This window comes from Cetorhinus maximus, chromosome 4 (assembly GCF_964194155.1).
Source record: "Cetorhinus maximus chromosome 4, sCetMax3.hap1.1, whole genome shotgun sequence".
In the NCBI taxonomy this organism is placed as follows: Eukaryota; Metazoa; Chordata; class Chondrichthyes; order Lamniformes; family Cetorhinidae; genus Cetorhinus; species Cetorhinus maximus.
Window position 1 is genome coordinate 9,817,681 of NC_135882.1, and position 26,445 is coordinate 9,844,125.

At 37.1% G+C, this 26,445-nt stretch overlaps 1 protein-coding gene across 3 annotated transcripts in view; it reads left to right on the forward strand.

The window, feature by feature from the left end:
• atp9b (ATPase phospholipid transporting 9B) overlaps nt 1–26,445 on the forward strand; it is a 272,096-nt gene that overhangs the window by 110,043 nt on the left and 135,608 nt on the right. For all 3 annotated transcript variants that reach the window (XM_078539908.1, XM_078539909.1, XM_078539910.1), the window contains exon 8: nt 595–689. In XM_078539908.1, coding sequence (XP_078396034.1) covers nt 595–689 — 95 coding nt within the window. The remainder of the gene's footprint in view (nt 1–594; nt 690–26,445) is intronic.

A 26,445-nucleotide genomic window follows, 5' to 3' on the forward strand; every position in this document is an offset into this window, starting at 1 on the left:
TCTCTGATGTTCAAACATTTTCTCCACAATTGCCCAAGAGGAATGCTGGGCCCCTAGTGATCTGAAAAGTCATTTGGGTAGTAATGAAATTGTGTTTTTGAATATATGTTGGCCGTTCAGAAAAAACAACTCCTAAGCTTGTTTCACTTACACAAAAGGACATAACACGTATCCTGTCATATGGAATACTTGGGAGTTTTGCCAAATGCGTTTTGGAAATGGACATAAGGAAACTGAGATTAGGAGGATTCTGCTTAAAGAACTGGTAATTCTAGTATAGCAAACATAAAATCAGTAATGAATGGATATAATCACATTGTCTTTGGTAAATAATATAAATACCTTTTTAATGAAAGATTGGTAGAAGTTAAAATTACTGCAAGCAATATGATTTAAAATACATCAATTAGAGTAACAAAAAACAAAAAAAAATGGTGTTTCTAAGACAGTGGGTTGTTAATACAAGGATCAAATGGAATCAAATTTTGTTTTTATCTAATTACTTAGGTCTGAGAAATTGATGTAATAAAACACATTTCTCTCTCTGTTAACAGATGGTCAGAAATATCTAAGCTAATGTGTTTGTTTTTCAAGGCGCATGTTTCATCCGTACGGATCAACTAGATGGTGAAACAGACTGGAAGCTCAGGGTAGCTGTTTGCTGCACGCAGAGATTGCCAGCTTTGGGTGTAAGTACAGTACTTGCATTAATTCTTTCCCATCTGCACAACATGCTTTTGCAGCAGTATCTTTTAACATGCTTTTAACATGGCACTTAGAAGCACAATTAGTTTTTTTTAAAAGGTATCTGCAGTTCTATTCCAATGTCCTCAACTGTGGGTTACACACTGGCTGGATTAAGGTCTGCAACTGTGCTGTGCAACTTTGTACTGAATTTTCCTGAAACAAACAAAATTATGCAAGAAAATTTGAACCAAAGCTATGGAGTGCATAATGCCAACAATGTTACTGCATCCTGGCAGAATGGGTTAGTGGAGAGGAAGCCAGTGGTGTCCCTGTTGATATTAAGATATATATGGTAGACTTTTCCAGAATCTAGGCCCAGTGTTGATGGATTGCTCTAATGTTGAAGGCTTCAGACTCCAGAATCAGATAGGGGTTTGATGAGCTCTGCTGCCTCTTTTGCAGACTACTGTACATTTAGTCAAAACATTATAATTGTGTCCTTAATTACCAGTGGCTCGCTGAGAAGCAATTAGTTTGTATATAGGCAACAAGATTATCATGGAACAGCAATACCAAACACTATACTCATCATGAGTTAACCCAGATGTTTCAAACTGATTTGAGTTGATGGGAGTTTTTATAACTTTATGCAATAACAATAGAGTGGCAGAAGGAGCTCCTTTCTTGTATTTAATGTGAATAAAAGTTTCCTAGATACAGGAAGGATGGAACTCCCATCTCAGATTGAAGAGACACCATAAGATTCTGAGGTTAATGGAAGCGACGGTATTAGAATCAAATTTTTTGCTGGAATCTAGACATTGGCGGATCCGGCAGGGACAGTTGGTGATCAAAGATACGTTATTTGAAGTAAGCAGCTGATGTGTAGCCTGAATACAAGCATAAAAATGGTATTCACAATGTAGAGTCTATCTTTTGCAAAACACATATGGTTAACTGATTAAAATCGTGCATTAAAAGCATTTTATAGGCCAGCTGTTTGAAATTCCAGTTAATATGTGCTTTACAATCTGCACTGATAAGGAGCAATTTGTCCTTCATTATGTTATCCAAAACTGCATAATGATGCAAACAAATCCGAAAGGGTAAATTCTTGCCGTATTTGCTAACCAAGAAGTCAAGTAATTATTTATATTTTAAACATTTAATTATAGTTTATACAATGCAAAGAACATATAAACGTGCAAATACCTGTTAACTTTCTGTTTGTATTGACATAGATGAAATAGAAATTAATATCATAAATAATCAGCAGGATACATACTTTATTCCATGCTTGAGGCACCTAAATTATGTGGTGTTGAGTTTCTGCTTATAAACAGCTTTAAGTTGTAGCCACTATGTGTCCACCTATCTGGTTTTAAAACTAGTTTCCAACATTTTGTTAATGTTTCTGTAGTTTTGAAAAAAAGTACAAGGTGCATTAGCTGAGCAGGAGAACCAAATAAATCAAAAATGTACAGCTGCAATATTATATCAAAGATACCTAATTGAATCTACTTGTAGTTTTATACTGGTTAATCTCAATTGCACATATTCAAGAATTTGTCATCTTGTCATTGCACACTGATAACGATGGACAGTTCTCCATATGTGATTTTTCATTTTTAAAATTAAAACCACTCCCTTTTTAATAGAACCCTTAACTGTAGACATGCAGTACTTTATCAAATTTCAAAATTAACTGTTCAGTTCTACATCCCTTCTAAGGTATACTTTGGTTTTCTTCTCATACGTGATAGGTTCTGTCAGTACAGATAATGATATTTGAATGGGATTTTGCTGTAAAGTGATGATGCTTTCTCCCTCAAAGTAGACTTGTGTGGTTACCTATAGAGGTAATGCTAAATACTTTTTCTTGATCTGCACAAAACTTGGCAAAGTTAACCCTGTTTCATTAGAACTAGTAGTCAATTTGAGAATTTAGTTTAAACCATGCAGTCTGGTGAAAGGGGTGTACCTGTGATTTGAAGAGAAACATTTGACGCCCAAGAGCTAAAAATGTGCTTGAGCAGTCTTGGTAGTTTACATATTTTAACTAGATGCTTTGAGGTAGACTTGCTCCTTGTGGTGGTGGGGTTTCAAAGTGCATTTAATTATGTAAATTTAGAATCATAAGAGTCATTTACATCATAGGAGTCCATTCGGCCCATCAAGTCCATGCCAGCTCTCTGTAGAACTAACGCAGTCAGCCCCAGTCCTCCAATCTATCAGCATAGCCTTGCAAGTTTATTTCCCTCAAGTACCTATCCAATTTCCCGTTGAAATCATCGATTGTCTCAGCTTCCACCATCCTCGTAGCCAATTTTCTTTTGTGTGCTTGAGCTAATATGTCAAGATATTGAGATTTTCATCTGGGCAATTTTAAAAATAAGTTTGTGTTATGAAGCCTCATGCATATTATCGAATGCATTCTTGAAACATTTAAAACTGATATGTAGATCTATATGAAATTTAAATTCTGTCTACGTTTGTGCCTTTATTTTTGGATTGTTTTAAAAAACTTGTCAGTCTTAACCTTTTTCCTTAAATTTCTACTGTTAAAATTTAGTGCTTCTCCTGCCAAGCCACTCAACATTGATGCTATGTGAAAAATGTGTAAAAAGAATGCGTTTATATATGTAGAGAACCTCTAACAATAATAATTTGCAATTATATCACACCGTTAATGTGGAGAAAATTAGAAGGCATTTTAGAGGCATATCAGACAGAAATATACTTTGCTCTATAGAAGTTGTTGTCAAAGGGGTTGACTGAAGCTTTTCGTCAGAGACTAAGGAGAAGGAGGTAGAGAGGCAAAATCTTGACATTGTTACCAAATCCAGGCATCACTGGAATCACATCACCATCCCCTCCCACCTCCATCAAATACAAAAACCTAACAAACTTAAAAGTAGATGGTTATTGACTGATTTTTAAATACAGCCTTTCTAACTGTACTGAGTCCTTAACCTGTCTCTTGTTTTGTCTCTTTTGTGAACATCTAATCTATAAAGTTATCCCTTTATATACTACAAGATTAAGTTAGAGACATTGTTCGGATTTTGCAATGAGCATAATGGTGAGGCCAGCAGCACTCATTGTTACTCTGAAGTAAATCAGACAGCAATTTCTGGAATACGCACTTGCATAGTTCAAGGTGGTAATCTGGAAGTCGGAGTCTGAATTACCCTGCTCCTCCTCAGATTGCGTTATAAAAGTACTTTGGCAATAGGCTCTGCATTGAAATCGTTGCAAGGATCATGAAATTGTGGTACACTCTACCCATTAAACACGTCAGAAAAATGTAGCGATGGTGCATTCAGGAGTAAGTGAATTTCTGATGGCATGATAAGTTATAATGATGCCAAATAGCCCCTTTGGCCCTGAAAAATTAATTTTACAGGCATGGAGTCTCATTGTTTCAGAATTTAATGTTGCAAATTCAAAAACATTAACTCTCTTGATCTCATCTGCTTTTCCCGATCTTTATTTTGCTTTCTGCACATGAGCTAAATGTAATTTATACTTCCTGGTTTAGAAACTGCGTGTCTCATGCGGATTCTTCAGTCTGATTGAAGAGCCTTGTTGTTTGGCCTGTTTATCGACGCCAGTGATCCGCTGTTGAGGGTGCAGCGCTTAATCAGATGCCAGATAACAGCAAGTCAGAGCTAAAACCTACAAAACTCTGTGGGCAGCTATCAACCTAATGTATGGCAAGCATTGTTCCTTTGCCAGAGTGCAAAATCCAGGCCATTAAAGCCTGTTATTTCAGAAAGTCTACCTTAATGCCATAGCTCTTTGGCATTATTACGTTAGTCAATTCGCAGGAATGGAGATTTATAAATAAATTGTACTGAGCAACATAAAACTTGAATTTAAAAAAAAATCTTCTGCAGCTGCTTTATATTACTAAAGTCCATATGTTAGTGCCACTTCATCTGAAATGTTTAGCTTCACATTTAACATCCTGTTTCATTCTAAAACTTTTTCAGTAGTTTTGGGTCTGTCCTTTTCTTTACTCCCTCTTTCTTTGGGCAAGTATCACCCTTTTTACTCATATGAGATAAAAACAAAAAACTGCGGATGCTGGAAATCCAAAACAAAAACAGAATTACCTGGAACAACTCAGCAGGTCTGGAGTTCTGTTGAAGGGTCATGAGGACTCGAAACGTCAACTCTTTTCTTCTCTGCCAATGCTGCCAGACCTGCTGAGTTTTTCCAGGTAATTCTACCCTTTTTACTCATCTGGTTTGACATACCAATGCACCCTATAGATAGCCATTAGAAGGTGCTGAGGACTACCTCACTATAATCTCCTTTACGATTTCCCCCCCGCCATGCTTGTACATGTACGGTTCCTGATCAGTGCTTCCCCACTTGGCACTGCTCAGATCAGGAACTAAGGTTATTCTGAGTTAAAACACCGACAAAATCATTGTGGAGCCCTGCTCAAAATAAATGACTTGATCTTTTCTGAGAGTGCTATCATTCAACATAATGGCTGATATAATTATAGATGCCATTGCTTTAACCTCTTTTTTGAATTTATGTTAACCATAAGTACAGATTTGTACATATTCCACTTCTCACTATTTACTACTAGTGGTGCACTTTAATATGGCAGACATACAAATATTTGTAATTTATACTGTTATGAATGCTGTTGGGATGACGGGAAGAGAGAAAAGGTACAACATTGAAGAATCCTGGTTTCCACAAAAGTGCCAGCGATGCCAGACATATTTATTGGTTGCTACACCAAGCTTTTTTTCTGTTAAAAAAGCTTGGTCATGATGTCTCATTTTATGTTGGTGACACTACATTATTTGCAAAACTTGTGTGTCAAACATGTCACTTTTAGATCACGGTTTGAATCTTTTTGTGCATATTTTTAAATGTTTACTTGCTACAAATTTGGCGTTATACTGGTGTAACACCCAATAAATATGTCTGGCATCATCGGCACTTCAGTGGAAAGCAGAATTCTTCAATGTTGTAACTTTTCTCTCTTCCTGGCATCCCAACAGCATTCATCACAGTACAAGTTACAAACATTTGTATGTCTGCCATATTAATGTGTACCACTAACCTTTACACTAAATTTTTTTAGGGAAAATCTTTGTGACAGACCAGTTGATTTGCTAAGACATATGACTTGTTTGGTTGTTATGAAGATGGCATATTTATTTTTATATCAATATTACGTTGAAGCCTATTGTGTGTATGAAGTTGTAGAACACAGATTTTGGAAATTTACATTTTGGCTTATGATCTGGAATATTGAATTCACATATTATGCAGCTATCTTTAAAGAAGTAAATTTTAACATACTACCTGAAGAATTCACTTTGCATATATTGCAATGCTTTCCATATGCCAGTATAATTTTTAAAAAAAACACTCTATTGCATTTCATGCTGCTCCTCAAGGTGTGCAGCTACCTTGTCAGCTGGTTGTGACTAATCAGATGTTCTCCCACAATTTCAGGATATAGGGGGTTACGTGCTAATTTATGGAGCTCCTGAAGAAAGGATACTTTATTTTTGTTTAGGGTTTGACATGTTTTTTTCCAACACATTGTGTTTTGGAAAAACTCTCTGAAATCTGTCCATTGGTTTTTGTCCTAGCATTGGATTGCAATTTTGCTATAATGGAAATGCTACTCTATTAAATAGGGTACAAATGATTTCATTCCACCCTTTCCCCTATTCATTTTAAATGTGAAGAAGCACCATATTTGGGAGAGAGACTATCTGTTTATTTTAGTCATCAGATCATGTTATAAAGCAATCCTGTGTTTTAAATTGTAGCATGCAGTTATTAACAATAAACATAATGCCATCTTTTTATGCATAATTATCAAATGAGGACTTTAAACTATACAGTCCTGGCTTTTTAAAAACTTCTGTCAGCTGCTCTTTTATATATTTGTACAGTAACTTTCAAAGTTAGCAATTCCAAACCGATGACTGGGTGCACAATGGGAATTACAGCACCTGAGTTAATGGCTTGAATCTTTCACTGGTCTCCCAAGAATTATATTTAAAATGAAAACTTAAAAGTCATCAAAGTGACAGGATCCACCTGAGTTTCCAGGTCAGGTTTCTCAGTAACATCAATCAGAAAATGGAATCCTGTTGTGTTTGTAAGAATTAAAATGTCTCTGGGCATTTCTGTAAGTGTTATTTTCAAGTAGACTTCTGTAGTTGCAGTTTTGGGCGGTATGTGAAGGGAGCTGTGGTGTGATAATGTGACCAATCAATATTTTGCAAATTGGAGTTGCTGTTATATTACTGCCACATCTTAAATAAAATTGCAAAGTGAATACTATTTAAAGACAAATATCTAGTAACAAATATCTAGAGCTCTGAAGAAGAGTCATACGGACCAGAAATGTTAACTCTGTTTCTTTCTCCGCAGATGCTGCTAGACCTGCTCAGTTTTTCCAGTATTTTCTGTTTTTGTTTATATTATATAAGTCTTTAAACCTTGCTGCTTTGCCATTTGTATTTTAAAGAGCAAAGTGTAACCATCTTGGAAACTTAACCATTACGAATGCCTATAATGTTCATTTCTACAGATGAAGTATTTAATTTTTTAGCTGCTTAAGATTATTGCTACTTATGCAATATTCCGCAGTTTCCCTTATGGATTTTTTCTACATTAGTAGCGTGGAAGCAAGATGTGAATTCCCTTGAATCTCAGTGCAAGCAAACCATTAACATGCCCAATCATGTGTGACCTGATATTACTATCTGAATGCACTTAATATATGCAGCTGCTGATAAATAGCTGGAATTTTGCTAGTGTTTAATTGTATATTTTAGGAAAACTTTTATATCAGAATTAAGTTAGTGACCTTTGAGAATTATATGGAGTTAATGGCAGAGTGCTGTAAGTAGACAGGAATATAAGGAGACATAAAATATCTGCAGTAGGATCAGATTTAATGTAGTTAATTGATTTGCCTCATACTTGATTCAGTTTAATCAAGTTACTTCTGGTTTTTCAATTCAAAAAGACTGGATAATTTATCTTCAGCTACTAAAGTAAATATGCATCCTTAACTGGATTCTAAGATTTTACAGTGCAAAAAAAAAACGATTTATCAATTACAAATAATTTTTAACTCTACAAAATAAAATTGTGAAAAACCCATAATTAATGTTTTCAGCAGAATATACATTCTGCAAGACACAGGAAGAAGATGCAGAAAAATGTAGCCATAATTATCTGAGCTTCTGTGTAAACTTAATAATCTACAATTTTGAGTGTTTGGCGTATCAGCAAAATAGTGTTATAATTAAAGTTGTAATTTACAACCTAAATATCTTGCATGCATTTAGTTTATTTTGGGAAGCATCATCAAATAATGTCAATTACAGGATGAAGTTCTGAAGGCACTGCATATATCTGAAAATGCAGCATCATTGAATACGGAGTTTCTAAATGGAGAGTAAGAAGTTAATAGGTTTGCTTTCAGTTATGGCGATTGAATTGGAGCCACTTAAGAAATGGAAATGTGAGCATTTAGTCATTTTTTGCTGTAAGATAATATCATTAGTAAAGGAGAAGATACCTCCTCCTATAAACTATTGAGAAATATGATCTAAATTGCAGAAATTAAAATGTAAACTGACCCCACATTAAAATTGGTGCAGATTACAATTTACAAAATGAAGTTGTTGGTTTGAGACGAGCAAAATTTGCCTAATGTAACTGGTGCCTGTTTATTGCCTATAGAATTAAGTTTTAGCTAGAATTGAGTTGCATTTGAAGGATTAAGATGTTGTCTTAAGCCCTCAGTCTGAGTTTAGTGCTTTATAGTAATTACTTAAAGCCTAAATCTTGTCTTATTGTACTTGGATACTTTTTTTTTAGCTTTCAACACTTTATTCATCAGCAGTGCAAATTTTGAATAAGAGTTACAAAGTAGGGTGACAAAAGAACGGAGTCAATAAAAACGTTTTAGCTCATAATTTTGTCCAAAACAGAAATGCTTCGCACTGTCAAAGGGTTAGCTCTGATGACAGTTTACAAGTTCTTGTAACTTGCCGATCTGGAAGCTCCCTCATTTGTACTGCAAAGAATATAATAGAGTATTACAAATATTTGAGGTACACTCAGTCATGGTACCACAGTTCTCTGACTGATGGAGGATGTTATATGGTTAATATTTTTACTTTGAACTATTTGTGTATTCCATGGTTAATAAGGTTAGCATTAGTTAATATCGCAGAGTGCTTTGGAATGTCCTGAATGTGTGAAAAGTTATTTAAAGCAAGTTTGTTCGTTCCTAAGGAGCTAGCAATTCTTTTAAAACAAATTCATAATTAATGAGTTAAGAACACAGCAGTCCCAACTAAACCTGGGTTATGGTTTGTGGACTACTCAGTTATGGATTCCTGGTGGAAGTAACTCATTAATGCTTTATCCATGTGTGTTAATAGTAATATTTTGCAAACAAAAATTGTACTGTTTGAAGCTCAGGGCTGCATAGTTTGACTTCATTTCTTGTAAAAAAAATTAAGTCCAATCAGACTTTGCTAGTTACCTAAATTATTTGCACAAAAATAACACAATTTATGCAAAATGTTTAAAAAATGTAAAACTTGAATATTTAATTAAATTAAAAGCCCTGTTACCAGAACAGCTTCTGTAAGAGTACAGTTGAAACGATTTATGTATATGTAATGCCACCTACTGGGCTAATGTCAAAACAGCGTAAATGTGTGTACCACAGGTATGCCCTAAATGCTACAACTTTATGTAATACATTGTTTTAAAGTTGACAAAGTTGCACCCAAAGTACATTTTGCTTTGCTGTTTTCTACCAATACATTTGTGGTTAATATCTAATTATGAGGATGGAAGATTAACTTTTTTGCATGGAGAGTCCAGAGTTCGAATGGACCAAATCTTTTGAAGTTGCTAAAGCTCAGACTGATGTGCCTTGAAGGAGCGGTTACATTCTTGTAAATATAAAATGAGAGGTATTTATGTATGATATGGCAATTCAATAATAGATACAGAAACACATGGTGTTTGTACCTGTCAATCATCTCTGATTTTTGCATCTATCTGATATAATAGATTGTGGTTCTTATGTTGACATCAGCTGTCAGTATCATCATCATCTGAGTATTGCAACCTAATCCAGTGTGACACCCTGAATAAATAAAGCTGCAAACTTTTAGAGCTTTTCTTAAAGAGATGATAACACCAAAGATGATAGTTAAGATTTTGTTGTCTTCTCAAACCACTTAATGTGATCAGAGAATTAAAGTTTCAACAAGTCATTGAAGATCACTGCTGTGTGAGTACTAAAACATCCAGGTTAGATTTCTTGTGGTTTTGCAGTCTTTTCTAGGGCAGGGCATTTTCTGGCACCGTGCCCTGTCTAGGACATTTTCTCCATCTTATGTGATCAGGTGAATTTATTACTAGTATCTGAGGTCACTATAATTTGCAATGATTGGAGTTGACATGATTTATAATTTTTTTTAAAAATCCATGCAGTGGTAAACAATGGCATTTACATTTAATTATTGCTATTGAGCCGATCATTTTATTTGTCAGGAACCTCATGTTATGATTAAGGGCACAATTTATGAAAAGTATCCATGATTGGTGCCTTTTTTAAAAGTTATGAAAAATGGTACTTTGGACATGATTTGCAGAAACATCCTTTCATATTTTTGCTTCAGTGGAAGGATGAGCTGAACTAAAATAGTTACCGACAGAATTATAAATGAAGTGTAATGCTTGGCTAATTTTTGTTCGTGTTAATGTTGTACTGTATTAAACACTGTTCTTTCCATCCAAGGATCGTTCTGCTCCACCCTGCCCTGTATTACCAAACAAAAACATAAATCAGCAAGTCCCCACCACTGTAAAACAGCAACTATTTGTAGAAGTTACTGTTGGCTCTATAAGTACCTGAAATCTTAATTGAAACATATGTATTGTATTTGAGCTTTCAGTTGAGTTTGAACACATCCTTTGCAAGTTTCTGTAATGCAATAGTGTTTACTATATCTACAAACAGATCCTGTTGTGAAACATTAAGAATGTTATAATTGTATGCAAATTTCATTAATTCTTCAGTTGAAATGGAAAAGGACACAACAACCTTACTCAAAATCTAAGTGCTAAAATTCAAAAGAGAAATCTTTTTGATTTCCTGTACTGACCCTATATTTCACTTTGTGAACCTGGACAGTGAGTGTCAGTGGACTAATGATCATGGGGGCCATATGGATCAGGCTAACCTTGTCTTCATGTGCACTTTCAACAGGGATTGCTCATCTGTCGATTCCAAAACCATTATGGCCATCCACCAATCCTCCGACTTCAGTAGGCTGCAACTTGGCTGTCAGTACCTTGTCTTGCACTGTAGTTATCACTGACAAGAATGGGAGCCTATGTTTACTTTGCAATTCCAGCTTACAACCAGCTGAGTAGAACAATTATAGTCCTTTCTCTTCCCTCCTATATTGGGAGAGATGACAAAAAAATTGGTCTAAGAGGAGGGTCATTAAAGAGGAGAGGGAGGTGGAGATGCGCAGGGATTTAGGGTGAGAATTTGGGATAATGGGGCATAGATAACAAGGAACGGCAATTAGTTGTGGGGCAAAGGAAGTGGGAGGCATTCAAAGGGTTGGAGTCAGAGGAACAGAGTTTTATTTTGCAGGTAGGGATGCTTTTGGGAGTTGTAGAACCGGAGGAGAGAAAGGCGGGACCAGGTGGGGCCAAGAGATGACTTAGATGCAAGAATGTGAATTTTACATTGGAGATCTTGGTGACCTGGAGCTGCGAAAGGGGTCTGGTGTGGGACAGTATAAAGGTAGCAGAGTTTGGGATTAGCTGAAACTCTCAGAAAATGGATTGGATACCAGGCAGGAGAACGTTTTAATGTTCAGGCCTGAAAATAACAAAGGGCATGGAAGAGAGATTACGTGGCAGGTCAGCTAAGGTAGTAACAGTGACATGTGATGTTACAGAGGTGGAAATACATCTTTGTGATGAATTGTATACACGCTCTTGATCTGTGTAATCATTTTTGGCGTCAGTTTAATAGCCCTTAGGTCAATGCAGATACATTCAATGCCAAAGGCCAGCAGAATGTTGCCCAGTAGTGCTCCTTTCTTGCAAGACAGTGCTGGTTGAGGAGCTCCATCATTCCTTAAGACTTGTTAGTGGTATGTCTGTGGCCCTGGCATATAAGACAGCATTTTTCTACTCTTTTTTTGTTCCTTCCGTTATGAAGGCTCTGACTTCTGCTGTGCTATCAACCCCAGGCGACCTTTAATTCCTTGATCATGTGACCATCCTTCATAGATAAACCTAAATGGTGAGTGCTGCCAGTGTTTCTCCAGTGGCTGGTATCAAACTGAACCTGATTGTAGATGAACCTACAAATATGCGCATTATATTTTTACGCGCACACATGCACACAGTTTGTGTGTGTTTACTGGTATTCAGCTAACCAGACAAATGGCTGCAAGTTACTACTTTTTGATGGCTGCACTGCTGTGAGGTTCCTCTGTGCTTTGCTAAGGGGGTGGAAGATAGATCTCTGAACACTCCATTGATTTTTTGCTCACCGTATCTTAAGACAGTCAGTTTGTATGGATATATGTAAAAATTATATTCTCCATCTTTCTCTTACCTTCTCCAGCTGTGATTAATTTAACTGGCAATTAGGTACCAAAGAATCGTAATTAACCTCAAATCTTTTTCCTAACTTGGGAGGCTAGTTGGCACACTTCTATATCCTGGCTGAGATCAGCTAACAGATTGAAAACCAAGCATAGAATATTTTTCTGTGTATGCTTTTGTGCTGGACCAGACAAGCCTTGACCCACTAAGTCATCAAGAGAACTCTGATGTGCATTCTTGTCCAAGATTAAATTGGCAGTCATGCTTGACACACATTGAATGTAGGATGGCACCCAGCAGAGTAGATAGGCAACGTGAAAGGAAATCATGTGCAGTGTAAGTAGAATGATTGAGGAATGTCTGCACAAATTAGTTGAACAGGTGGACAATTTCCCTCATTGGTTTGTGGCTTATAGAAGACAGTTTCATTTGGTTGAATAAATTAATTTCACTTTTAATTGCATCACCTTTTCGCAGGAAAAACAGCCTCTAACTGCTGCATTATAACTTACATGATAAAGAACAGTTGAGACCTGACTTCTAGGGTTCAGTCATACCTGGCACTAGAAGTTCTTGGCACCCTCTAACCTGATGCTTTCTTCTAATAATGTTGTTAGGCCCACTCTGCTCCCCTACATTGGGATTGCAGTATGCCAAGTATGGTTTTTTTAATGCACTTTCCTGTAATAAGAAGAAAGTTAACTATGAAAAATAGAGGCAAAACATAATTATATTTTAGTAAATTAGTTTAATCCCTTCCCTGTCCTCCTAAGACATGTGCCTATTTTGAATGAAGTAGGAGGAAGCTTGTGTTTTGCCTGCTGCACAATACAAAGTGTCGTCATTATTTTTGGTGTCTGGTATTCTTTTTCTACTGTATTATTTAGCTGTTAGGGACTGCTGTTGTTCCCACACAAAGCTCATATAATGGCCTAGATTATCTCAATTGTAGGCGATAACAGATGGGAAAGAAGTGAAGGATGACGATATAGGACACCACTTCTGTATTAGTATCATGTGAGTTATTTCTTGATCAACTGATGAAAGCTTGCAGTGGAGGACAGAATTTGATGAATGGATGTTGTGTGAATACCAGAAAAAAATCAAATCACCAACAGTTTAAGATGAGAACAGATTTTTTTTGAAGGAGTAACTTTCAGAAATTTAAAACTTTTTTTAACCAGTCGCCCTGGTGTTTTTTTTTTTGAGGACCACACAAAGCTCCTTCCTCTCTTTTATACCTTACCTTAGAACTTGTAAGTATGCAAGCTAAGTTTCCCTTGTGTTTCTACTTGGTGTTATACTTTCTTACTACATCAGCCCGGTTGATCTCATTTATATTTCTACTGTGCAAAATTTCATCCTAGTCTTAATTAGAGTTCCTCTTTCCCAAGATTTGACTGGTTGAAAAACAAAATCAAGATGATGGTGTAGCTGGTTTAGAAGAAGAGCAATACCAATGAATTAAATATCATTGGATAGTTTTCTGTTAATCACATTTAAGAGTGATCATTTGTGCTCATGCCAGCCAACTTCATGATTATCGTGCTACATGATATTCTGGTCCACAGAAAATTGTAATGTGGTCTATATTTAGTGCTTTTATAAAACTAGGCAACCACGATGGTCCCTAAGATTGATAACTTGACAGTAACGTAGACCCAAGTAAACCAGCGTGAAAAAAATATTTTGAACCTGGCCACTAAGACATCAGTTGTGCAAATATGATTTGTCAGTGAAATGACCAATCTCAAAAATTAATGGCCACAGCTGCTTTAATGTCCTTCAGAGAATGTTTAATGTTTCACTATTACAAAATCATAGCTGTAGCCCGCTTTTGACCAAAGCAGCTTAATTGATTGGCTGCCTAACCTCATTGCTTTTAAATTAAATACAACATAGTACATTTGAAAAGTTTAACTGTCTTATTTATGAAATTAAGTCCTTTGTTTCTAAAACATTTAAGGTATTTTGTTACTTTAATCATCTGTCTGTTGCAACCTTGCTTGTGTAGCGTTCATGCGGGTCTGAAAGAAGAACTTTCAAATTTAACAGTCAAGTATTAACATTACAAAAATAATCACTTGGTCAAGTTGAGTTTGGCCAAAGTAGGAAGAATAGGAACTACTAATGTTATACATTATTTCAGGAACACAGGAATGCACTTCTTTCTATAGAAACACATTTTTGGGGGGCATATAATTCATTTTCACCTAACTTTTTCCCCTTTTGCAGTTGCTGCAGCTTCTATCTTACACTAGCTTTTGAGGTCTGTAAATTGGTTTGTAATGCAGGTGTTCTCATGTCTTAAACTAAAGCATTTAAATGTTTACATTGCAATTGTATAATAACTCTTGCAGTTCTTTAATCATGAAAATAATAGTTTGTAGTGAAGTTATTATGATATTAAATGTAGTGTATCTACATAACTGTCCATACTATATTAAAAACATTTCTGCTGACAAAAGTTTGCCTCCTTTTTTGTTTTTCCTACTGAGAAAGGTTGATTCGAAAGTTCCTATATCCACCTTTTTAATGGAAGCTATCTATTTAAACTTGTCACACTGTGCTTATTGCTTCCCACCAGTAGTGACACTGTAGAACATTGTTTGTTTTCTCTCCCCATACCCTCCGATTTCCTTAGCTTATATTGGAGTCAAACTCTTGGCCCGGTGGACTTTGTCACCCAAGGTTTTTTAAGTTTTGCAATTTATTTATATGTAATTGAAGCAAAAATAGGAACAGAAATCACAACTTTAAGTTGGGGACTGGATTATGCCTAAATACCAGGCCAGTTATCCCTGCATGCTATTAATGAGCTTGGTAGAGACCAGTAATGTTTTTATTTTTTTGAAATCTGAAAACGCAGATATTTATCAAAAGAATGAAGTCACAAGGTTCATTTTTAAAACCAAAGAATTTTACTACACAAAAATCAAAGAACGTGCATACTAATACCTGCGCTCTCTTAAATGGTAAGTTACGCTAAAGAGATTCAAAGTACAGTGAACACTTAATTATACTTTAACCTAAACTTATTAACTCACTTCCTCCTACACCCATTCAAAAATTAGAAGATTAATCACTTGGTCTTGGGATATTGTTCCAAGGATTCATATAAGAATTGAGATTTGTTGTTACGCTTACTTCCAGCAAGGTTTTCCCTTCTGATCTCATCCAATTATTAACAGTTGTAGACTCCCAGTTCAACACAGGTGTCATTAGCGCCTTAAGTGCAGCACCTTGGGTCATAACTTTCCTGGTTCTCATGTTCTTTAACTCTGTGTAGTATTGACTGTAGGAACTCTCTCTTAGCTGGGCTAAGCCAGACGTCCAATACACTGTCAATAGAGTCCTTCAATTATTAAGCTGAATTCTGCTGAAAGAGATGTTCCCTCCAGCCAGCTTGTTCTGAACTAAACTGCTTGAAAGAGATGTTCCCTGCAATAACCTTCTTATTTACCCTTTTGCTTTTCTATTGTTTATCTCCCAGGCAGCTTGGTCACATGATCAATTCCTGGAACAAGTTTTTTTCAATAAATTATGTTCCAGAGTTCTTAAAGAGACCATCAATCTGACATAAAATATACATTTTTTCCCCCCAAAACACATGGTTCATCACAATACACTAACCATCTGCAGAACTTTACTTTTTGTTGCCACCTTTTTGTAGTACTTCTACATGCTACTTTTTAAATTATAAATTTCTGCATCCACATTGAAAATTGAAAACCCATATGTCAGCTACCACCTTAATCTTGTTACAGCATGAGCAGAAAATATTTCACTTTCATTGATAATTATACTGATTCTTCCTGGGAAATTCCTGACTACTGACCATGCGCTGGGTATTAGCGCACACATTTGTGGTTGGAAACACTCTTGACCCAAATGATTTATCTGGGAAAATGGCGACTGCAAACCTATACTTTTGAGAGAGACTAAGATCACAGTAAAAATGTTAATAAAAATATTTGAAGGGACAAGATAGTTTTATAGATAAGTTTGATCACCTTGTAAAGTACATAATTTTTGTTACATGGATTAAGTTTTGAACCTTTCAGGCTCAGGGGCAAAACAGCAGATGAAATATTTTGAAAAATGTATTTTAAATAATTTCATTGGTTTTCCAGGTCTCCCCCCTCATTGTGTGTGACCAAGGTTGCAACTTTAGGGTTGTACTTGCGCTATTTGGTCAACTGTTGCACTTGGATCTTTTTGCCAACAGACTTTTTTTGTTGGTATACTCCTTTTGTAACACAAAAAGAGGCAGGTAAGAGAAGATAATAAAGACCCCATCTGTTAAGTGGTGTAATTTCTAGTGATGCTAACTCCTGGGGATATGAAAACTTGCAAGAAATATTAAAGCTCACAGAAGAAGTTTTTTTAAAATTCTTCCATGAGTTGTGAGTATTGCTGTTAAGGCCAGTATTTGTTGCCCACCCCAAATGGGCCTTGAGAAATTGGTTGGGAGCCACTTTGTTGAACGACAGCTGTCTATCTGGTGTTGGTACACCTACCATGCTGATAAATGGTGGACAGTTTTGGGGAGTCAGGAAGAGAGGTACTGACCACAGGATTCCTAACTTCTGACCTGCTTTTGTAGCCATAGTATTTATATGGCTGGTCCATTTCAGTTTCTGGTCAATGGTGAACCCCAGGATGTTGATTTCGGTTTCATCTGAAAGACAGCACCTCTGGCAGCACTCCCTCAGGACTGCACTGGAGTGTTAACCTAGAATATGTGCTCAAGTCCCAGAGTTGGACTTGAGCCCATAACCTTCTAGCTGAGCCAAGAGTGCTATCAACTGAGCCACAGCTGACTCTTGGAATAGGGTATGGAGGGATATGGATCAAAGGCAGCTTAATGGAGTTGAGGTACAGAACAGCCATGATCTAATCAAATGGTGATAAAGTCTTGAGGGACTGAACGGCCTCTTCCTGTACCTATTTTCAACCTGCAATATCTGAAGAGTGCTTGGAGTTAGTGCCACCCTGCCTTTTTAATACTGCCACATAAATAATCACACATGTGCCTCACAAAGTATATTTCAAGATAGATTCTGATATTTCTTGCCACGTGTTTAGCCTCTGTTCCTCTCATAGTGAGCCTGGATGAATGATAGGCAAGGTGCCCAGAGCAAGACTGCCCTTGTGTCACTGCTTGCAAGCATCAGCGCTATGTATACATCCTAGCAGGTGCTTTTGGTGAGTTTGAGGTAGCACTGGATGAGTCAGTGCACAGGTGAGGAGGAGCGTGAATCTGTTGGTGAGAAGACCGCTTGGCTGCCATCAGTGACTTGTACTTTTTCGAATGCAATAATATGGTGAAATTAGGTAGCCCTGATGAGCTTCTGTTGCTCTTTAGTGGGAAAGGATCTGGAGGTGCTGGGTATGCCAACCTATGCACTGGTCACCCATTTGATGCATGTGTGGCCAGTGCAGTAATTGATTTAACTTCTCCGTTCCTTCTTAGAAATTGGGAGCACAATTGCTTCTTTTCAGTCCCTTGGCACAAGTCCTATTCCTTAACATTAAATAAAATTTTAGATCCTCTTCCAAAGCTTTGTAGATCTCATTCATTTTTTTTTAAATTTAAAGTTTCTCAGAATATTTTATAATTGCAAATGCATGCACTCTAATTTTGATTCAATAATTATTATTATAAATATTGTGCATAGTAGATGTTTCAGCCTTAAAACATAAGACAGGTGGCCACAGTTATCCATTTAAATGCACCATCATTGATCACTATTTGTATTGTGTAGCTAGTTTGTGGTTCAATTTACAATGTTCTCCTTTATCCTGAAATCTTTCACTTCAGTCACAAGTCTCTTGGTAGGCATCCCAATTGCTTTCTGAAAGTCACATTAATCTCATCCATCAATTCTATTATGTTCTCAAAGAATTTCTGTGAAGTTGTTGGCTATAACCTGATTTTCATAAACTTGGATTGGAATTATTGCCTTTGCTTTTATCTTGTTGAATAGCTTCCTTTACAGACTAATTTGATCTTTCCCTTCCTCTCCTTAAGCAAATAAACCTACAAGCTTCAAGATCATTTTTCTAAACTTTTGAATAATGTTATCTTTGAGTTTAATAAGGCATGAAAAAAAATCAGCTACAGTTTTGCTTCTATTTCCTAAAGTCATTTGAATAAATTCTGTCATTCTATTCCTCTACAAATATTAAAGCACTTCACTTCTTGAAGTGACTGCCCACAGATATCTATTTTCTTCTTAAATGAACCTGTTAACGCCTTGAATTGAAAAATAAAACCCATCCTTTTTTTTTCTGCCCGACTACATATTTCACTAAAGGTCACCCCTGATCCTTGATACTAAGGATATAAAAGTTGTGGGAAAGTTAACCATGCATGGTGACATTATATTCCTATGCCTTTTCTTGGTGAAAGGAAACTCCAGTGGTGCTTGTGCCAAACGTACAAATTAAAAATGTATTAATTAATTAGTTAATTAAAGTTCAGATGTATTGATTAACAAAAGACACAATTTTTTGAGAATTTGGTTAGATCATGAAGCAACTATGTTGAACTTGTTTTTTTCTGTGTAAATTGACTTGATTCCAGAACTATACGTAGATCAATTACTTATTATTGCTCAATAATACAACCTAGTTTTTATCAGAAGGGTGAGATGACGTATATTGAATCTGATTGTATTGCAACTAGCAGTGATTTTGGAGAACCCATAAAGGGTAATGTGTTTGATGTATAGTAAACTCAAGTATAAAAATTACATTTGCCATTTGCACCAAAAATAGATGAATGAAAAGATGATTAACCAATTTTGTGTGTATTCAGTGAATCTTAAAAATTCAGATGCTTGATTCCATTCTAACCCTGGCACCTGGCTTAAATATTGAAAACTTTCATGACCAAGCCCCGTCAGCTCAGAACACAGTTGATGTTACAGCTTTCAAGTGCACATGAACTCCCTTTTAGGCCAGCAGTTGCTTTATATCTAGATTCAAACTATCCCAGTAAAGATCAAGAGAAAAGACCCCACCCATTCCCCCGACTGCAACCCTACTGCGCTTCACACCTCCATACTGATCAGTAACCCTGTCACTATTGCTCCCTGAGTTAAGTAGGGGAATACATGTGACAAGTTTTCAAAAATATTTAAATATCCTCTAATTGGAAATCTGGATGTCAAAACATGCTTACTACTTCCTAACATCTCCCAAAATTTGGAAGAGTTTTATTGGGGCAATGACAGTGTGTGAACTTGACCAGTGAAGTGCAGAAGCTGCTGCTTTAGTAGAACATTTTTTTAAAAAAAAAAGTACTTTCAAGTGAGCAACCTTCAGGATCCTATTCCTTTTAGCCTAGAATCCAACAATATGTGAAAATAGCCCTCTGAACACTTTGGGCACCTTAGACCTTACATTTGCTCAGGTGCTTCGAAACTCTCCAAACTCAGTTGAGTGGATTGTGCTCCTCTGGGGAGTATGTTGTTATGACCGGTCCCCAGGCAAGGTCCCCCCAGTTTGTTAACTTCCCGAGTGGGTCCCCAATTTTGTTATGCTCCCAGGTGAGGAGGAATGAGCAGGTTCCCCTCCTTTGTGCAACCCTGTCGGTTGATCGCAACAAGGTTAATTTAAAAGGGATCCATTCCCCATGGATACCTTTTCCCAGCCCAAATATATTTATTTTTTTAGAAGGAGCCAATTTAACCAGGCTTTCTTGAGTCCAAGAGTAAGTATTAGTTGCTAAACACCCCAGAAAAAAAATAAAAACACAATACACACAGATCAGAAATGAGAAGTTAAGAGTCCAAATAACAGTTTGAAAAGATACACAAATCAGTCTTTGGCTTGCCTGTGAGGTGTAGATGGTGAAATGTTGTGGCCGTCAAGTTGGGTGATTTGGGTAGAGCTGATCTTGGCAGCTTCACAGTGGGTTTGGAGACACAGCTTTGCAGGATAGCTGAAGAAGCTGTCCTATTACCTTTTTGATTGTGGCTTCCGCTGAACTTTGCATCCAGCAACAGAGAGAGAAAGACTTTGCCTCCAACTGCAGGAATGACCAGTTGGTCTTCTTGCTGTCATACGCACAGCACACCAGCACACACTGCACTGCTCTGCAGCTGGCTTTTTAACCCATCTACCCTGTGTATTCCCATAAGGGGGAAAAAAACAGGTCTTGCGCCCAGAGTCTGTTTTCTTTGATCTCTGACCATTTTACACATTCTGAGATATCAATCAGCAAGAGATGGATTTTCGATAACTGCTGAGACATAATTAGTCTTTCATCTCTGCAACCACAGGAGATTAAAGTTCAGTCTTTTGCATCTTTCCTATCTCCCTTTTTAGTGGCTTTGCTTGAAGATGGCCATGACACCTTTTTGGGTGTGACATTCCATATTCTCTGAGGGCAGGTCTGCCAGTATATAATCCACTTAGGGATTTTCCAGAAAGTGGTCACTTTACATTATCAGCCATCTTTTTGCTCAGTGCCCTTGCTTGTATTTCTTTGAAAACACACACGTCTTCCTTAAAAAGTTCAATATGCCCGTAAGTAATTTGTGGCTGTAATCAGCTCTTCATGACAATGTGTACATCCATATTGGGCAAATGGAGACTACTTATGCGAATTTCTCAAGTGGCTTGTTTTGAAGCCTCTGAAGCATGGTGATGAGTTTGTGAGTGTGCACCCAAAGAAGTAAAAAAGATTTTGATTTATGCTAGGCTCGTAATTCTCAAATCACATGATAGTAAAGAAATACTTTGCAAAAGGTGGCAAGCAGCTGTGTACCTCACTGTTGCATGCCTTCCATGTAGGATTTGAGAACCCCACAGAAGCTACCTGAGGTTCAGCATTAATGGGATACAGTACTAGGACTCTACATACATACTTAGATTTGTATTACCACCTTAGTTTCCATCAAACTTTGTGCATCAAATGATATAAGAATCCTCAGGTCTATCTTTATCAAAGCAACTTACTCACCACAGTGGGCCACAACAGAGCGCATTCATTGTACTAGGTACTTTACAGTAGACCTTTTTAGCTCAACTAGGCTTCAACATAAATCTAGAAAAACTCCCAGAAGCAGGCAGCATATTTCCTATCCATCTCCCAGGGTGTTGAGAATTTATTCTAAATTCTTAATGATTGCAAGCACAGGTCAAAATATAAACCTTGTGATATTACAAAAATGTTTAATTTTTATGAAATGCCCAAATGTATTAATTTGGAGTTAGACTGGAGCCCAGCAAACCTAAGTAGTGTCCTCAAGGAGTTATTGTACTATTGGATTCTGGGGTTAGATTGCAATATGACTAGCTGTGCTGCTACTTTTGCAGGCACTTATCCTGTTTTTTTCCAAATGTGTATAACTGTTGCCTTAATTAACAGCAGTGCATTGAAATACATTTGGAACCATACAACTTGTATTTATATAGTGCCTTTAACATAGTAAAACATTCTAACATGCTTTACAGCATTATCAAAAAATTTGACACTGAATCACGAGATGTTTGGTCTAATGACCAAAAGCCTGGTCAAAGAGGTAGATTATAAGGAACAATAAAGGAGAGGTAGAGAGGTTTAGGGACGGAATCCCAGAGCCTAAGGCCTTAGAAGTTGCCTGCCAATGGTACAGTGATTAAAAATAGTGACACTGAAGAGGCCAGAATTAGAGGAGCACGGATATCTTGGAGGATTGTAGGGCTGGAAGCGATTAGAGATGGTTTGCATATAGGCAACAAGGGTATCAAAAAAATATCTATCGAGAAACCATATACACGGTCATGAATTAACCCAGTTTCTAAGCTGATGGATATTTTAAATTAATAGGAATTTTTATAACTTTATCCAACTCTGATCTAAGAACAAAGAGTAGTAATAGGATTCTTCTAGATAATGTGGAAAAATTTCCAAGAAAGGGAAGGTAGATACATACGTACCGAGATTAACAACATAAGATCATGAGCATGATGAAAGAGAGAGCATTAGAATCAAATCCTTTATTGGAAACCAAACAGTAGAGATCTGACATACCTGGCAGAGATGAAACTTGCAGATCGATTGATATGGATTTGGATTGATATGGTATCTTTATCATGCCTCTCCACACCTGTCAAAATGATTCTCAATGAATTTTTTGAAATACACTGACTGTTGTACTATAGGCAATCCTGGCAGCCATTTTGCATGACCAGCGATGAAATAAATGAGTTAGTCTGTTTCAGGTAGTGGCAACTGAGTGGGAAATGTAGACAGGGGTATTAGGACAATTCTCTGCTCTTCTCTGACTAGTGCTATAAGACCCTTAATGTCCACTTGAACAAATATGCAGATGGAGCCTCAAATTTCAAGTCCAATCTTTATGATGATACAATGCAATGCTCCCTCGGTATTGCATTGCAGTCAGTCAACATTATTTGCTTAATCGAAGAGGAAGGCTGTTTACCAATATCAATAAAATTAAAGCCGTGGAAAAAAAAGTTACTGAGCTTGCAATTGTGCCCTCAGGATGGAAGAGTACTGGGAATGAGAATTATAAAATTGAGATACAGCTTGGCAAGGAATCAAAATTGCCTGATGCTGGAGGTGAAGTAAGATATGAGTTGACATTTCATTTTAATAAAGTTACACTTAGTAGCTCGAGTAGTCATTGGAACCGTAGAGAGCGCTTTAAAATAAATAGTGGGGGGCAGGGATCACGTGAGGGGAGATATGGAAGGTTGAAGAGGAAACACAAGGTAGTAGTGCAGGGTAGCAATACAGATAATGATAACCAGAGTGAGAGGAAGAGACAGAACAAACAAACATGACTGCATCAGCAGATAAGGCTAGAGTTTGTAAGAGTTGTAAAAATACAGAATTAAAGGCTCTTTATCTGAATACCCACAGCATTCGTAACAAAATGGATGAATCAGTAGCACAAATAGAATAAAGGAGTACAATATGATAGCCATTACAGAGGCATGATTGCAAAGTGACCATGACTGGGACCTGAATATTCAAGAGTATTTGACATTTTGGAAGGATAAGAAAGCAAGATGAGGTGGGGTAACTCTGCTAATAAAGGTTGAGATCAGTACAATAGTGAGAAATGATCTTGATTTGGAGGATCAAGATGTGGAATCAGTTTGGGTGGAGATATGAAATAGCAAAGGAAAGAAGTCACTGGTTATGCGCCCCCTGGCAGTAGCTACACTGTAGGACAGAGTATAAATGAAGAAATAACCAGGGTTTGTAAGAAATATATTGCAATAATCGTGAGAGATTTTAATCTTCATATAGATTGGACAAATCAGATTGGCAAAGGTAGCTTGAAAGATGAGTTCATAGAGTGCACTTGGGATAATTTCTCAGAATAAGACATTCTGCAACCAATCAGGGAATAGGCTATTTTTGACCAGGTAATATGTAGGAGGATTAATTAATGACTTTATAGTAAAGGATCCTCTTGATAAGAGCAATCATAAACTGAATGTAAAATTCTGTCATGTTGAGGGTGAGAAGTGTGGGTCTGAAACTAGTGTCTTTAGCTTAAATAAAGGCAATTCCAAGAATACATAGACGGAGTTGACTGAAATGGAATAGAAAAATAGGTTAAAATGACAGTAGCAATTGATATTTAAGGAGATATTTCATAACTCAACAAAGATATATTCCATTGAGAAAGAAAGACTTTGAGAAATATGCACCATCTGAAGCTAGCTAAGGAAGTTAAGGATGGTATAAAATTAAAAGAAAAGTTGTACAATGCTGTAACAGTTAGTGCTAGGCAAGAATATTGGGAACATTTTAGAAACCAGCAAAGGATGACTAAAAAATAATAGAAGGAGAAATTGCAGGATGAGAGAAAGTTAGCAGGATAAGTAAGACGGGCAGTAAAAACTGCGAGTGGATAAAAAGGAAAAGAGTAGCTAAAGTGAGTGTTGATCCTTTAGAGGATGAGACTGGTGAATTAATAATGGGAAACAAGGAAATGGCTACGACTTTCAGCAAGTATTTTGTATCTATCTTCACAGTGGAAGGTATAAAAAAACATACCAAGAAAAATAGAAAAACGGGAGGTAAAAGGGAAGGAGGAACTTAACACAATCACGATCACTAAAGTATAAGTACTAGGGAAACTAATGGGACTGAAGAGTGACATGTCCCTGGACCTGATGCCCTGCATTCTAGGGAAAGAAGTGACTGTAGAGGTAGTGGATGCATTGGTTATAATCATCTAAAATTCCCAACATTCTGGGAAATGTCCCAGCGGTTGGGAAAACCACAAATGTAACACCTCTGTTCAAGAAAGGAAGGAGACAAATCAGGAAACTAAAGAGCAGTAAGCCTAACACCAGTCATCAGGAAAATGCTAGAATCCATACTAAGGAGATAGTAGCAGGACATTTAGCAAATCATAATGCAATCAGGCAAAGTCAGCATGGTTTTGTGAAAGGAAAACCATGTTTGACCAATTTATTAGAGTTCTTTGAGGATGTAATGAACATGGTGAATAAAGGGGAACCAGTAGATGTAGTGTATTTGGATTTCTAAAAAGCATTTGATAAGGTGCCACATTAAGGATTACCGCACAAGTTAAGTGCTCATGGATTTGGGAGTAATATTTTAGCGTGGATCGAGAATTGATTAACTCACAGGAAACAGAGTCAGGATAAATGGATCATTTTCAAGTTGGTGAGCTGTGACGAGTGGAGTGCTGTAGGGATCAGTGCTGGGCCTCAACTATTTATGATCTGATCAGAGAACATTCACTATGCTGATTCTTAGGATGAAGGGGTTGCCTTATGAGGAAATGTTGAGCAGCTTGGCCCTATGGAATTTAGAATGAGAGGTGATATTATTGACTCATGTAGGACTCGGGTTGTGACAGAGTAGGTGCTGAAAGGATGTTTCCCCTCATAGTGATGGGGCCACAATTATTTACAATATAAAGTAATGACTTGGATGAGGGAAGTGAATATAAAATCGCCAAGTTTGTGGATGACACAAAAATAGGTGGGAAGGCAAGTAATGAGTTTGACATTGAGTGCCTACAGAGGGATAGAGACAAGTTAAGTGAGTGGGCAAGATATTGGCAGATGGAATATAATGTGGGAAATGAGGTTATGTACTTTGGCAGGAAGAATAGAGGAGCTGAATATTATTTAAATGGAGAAAGACTGCAGAAAGCTGCAGCACAGAGGGATTTGGGTGTCCTCGGGCATGAATCACAAAAAGCTAGTAAACAGGTTCAGGTAATAGGGAAGGCAAATGGAATGTTGGCCTTTATTTCAAAGAGAATGCAGTTTAAAAATAGGGAAGCCTTGCTAAAACTATACAGGGCACTAGTTAGACCACACCTAGAATACTGTGAGCAGTTTTGGTCCCCTTATGTAAGGAAAGATATACTGGCATTGGAGGCAGTCCAGAGAAGCTTCACTAGGTTGATCCCGAGTATGGGGGATTTTCTTATGAGAAGAGTTTGAGTAGGTTGGGCCTGTACTCATTGGAGTATAGAAGAATGAGATGGGACCTTATTGAAAAACACTATTCTTAGGGGACTTGACAGGGTGGATGTTGAGAAGTTGTTTCCCCTTGTGGGAGAGTCTAGGATCAGAGGGCATAATCTCAGAGTAAGAGGTCACCCATTTAGGAGATGAGGATTTCTTCTCTCACAGGGTAGTCAATCTGTGGAATTCTTTATCGTAGAGGCTGGGTTATTAAGTTTATTCAAGGCTGAGATAGACAGATTTTTAATCAGTAAGGGAATCGAGGGTTATGGGGAAAAGGCAGGAAAGTGGAATTGAGAATTATCAGATCAGCCATGATCTAATTGAATAGTGAAGCAGACTCAGGGCGAAAGGCCTACTTCTGCTCCTGCATATTATGGCCTTATGGTCATAGGGAAATCTGGAACTAGGGGGCACAGTTTAATACTGAGATGAGAGGAGTTTCTTCTTTGAGATGTTGGTCTTTGGAATTCTCTTCCAAAGAGAGCTGTGGAGACTGGGCCATGAATATATTTAAAGCTGAGCTGGACAGATTTTTGATCTATGGAATTCAGGGTTATCAGTCATGGGGCGTGGGAGGTGGGGCGGACAAGCGGTGGCGGTGGTATG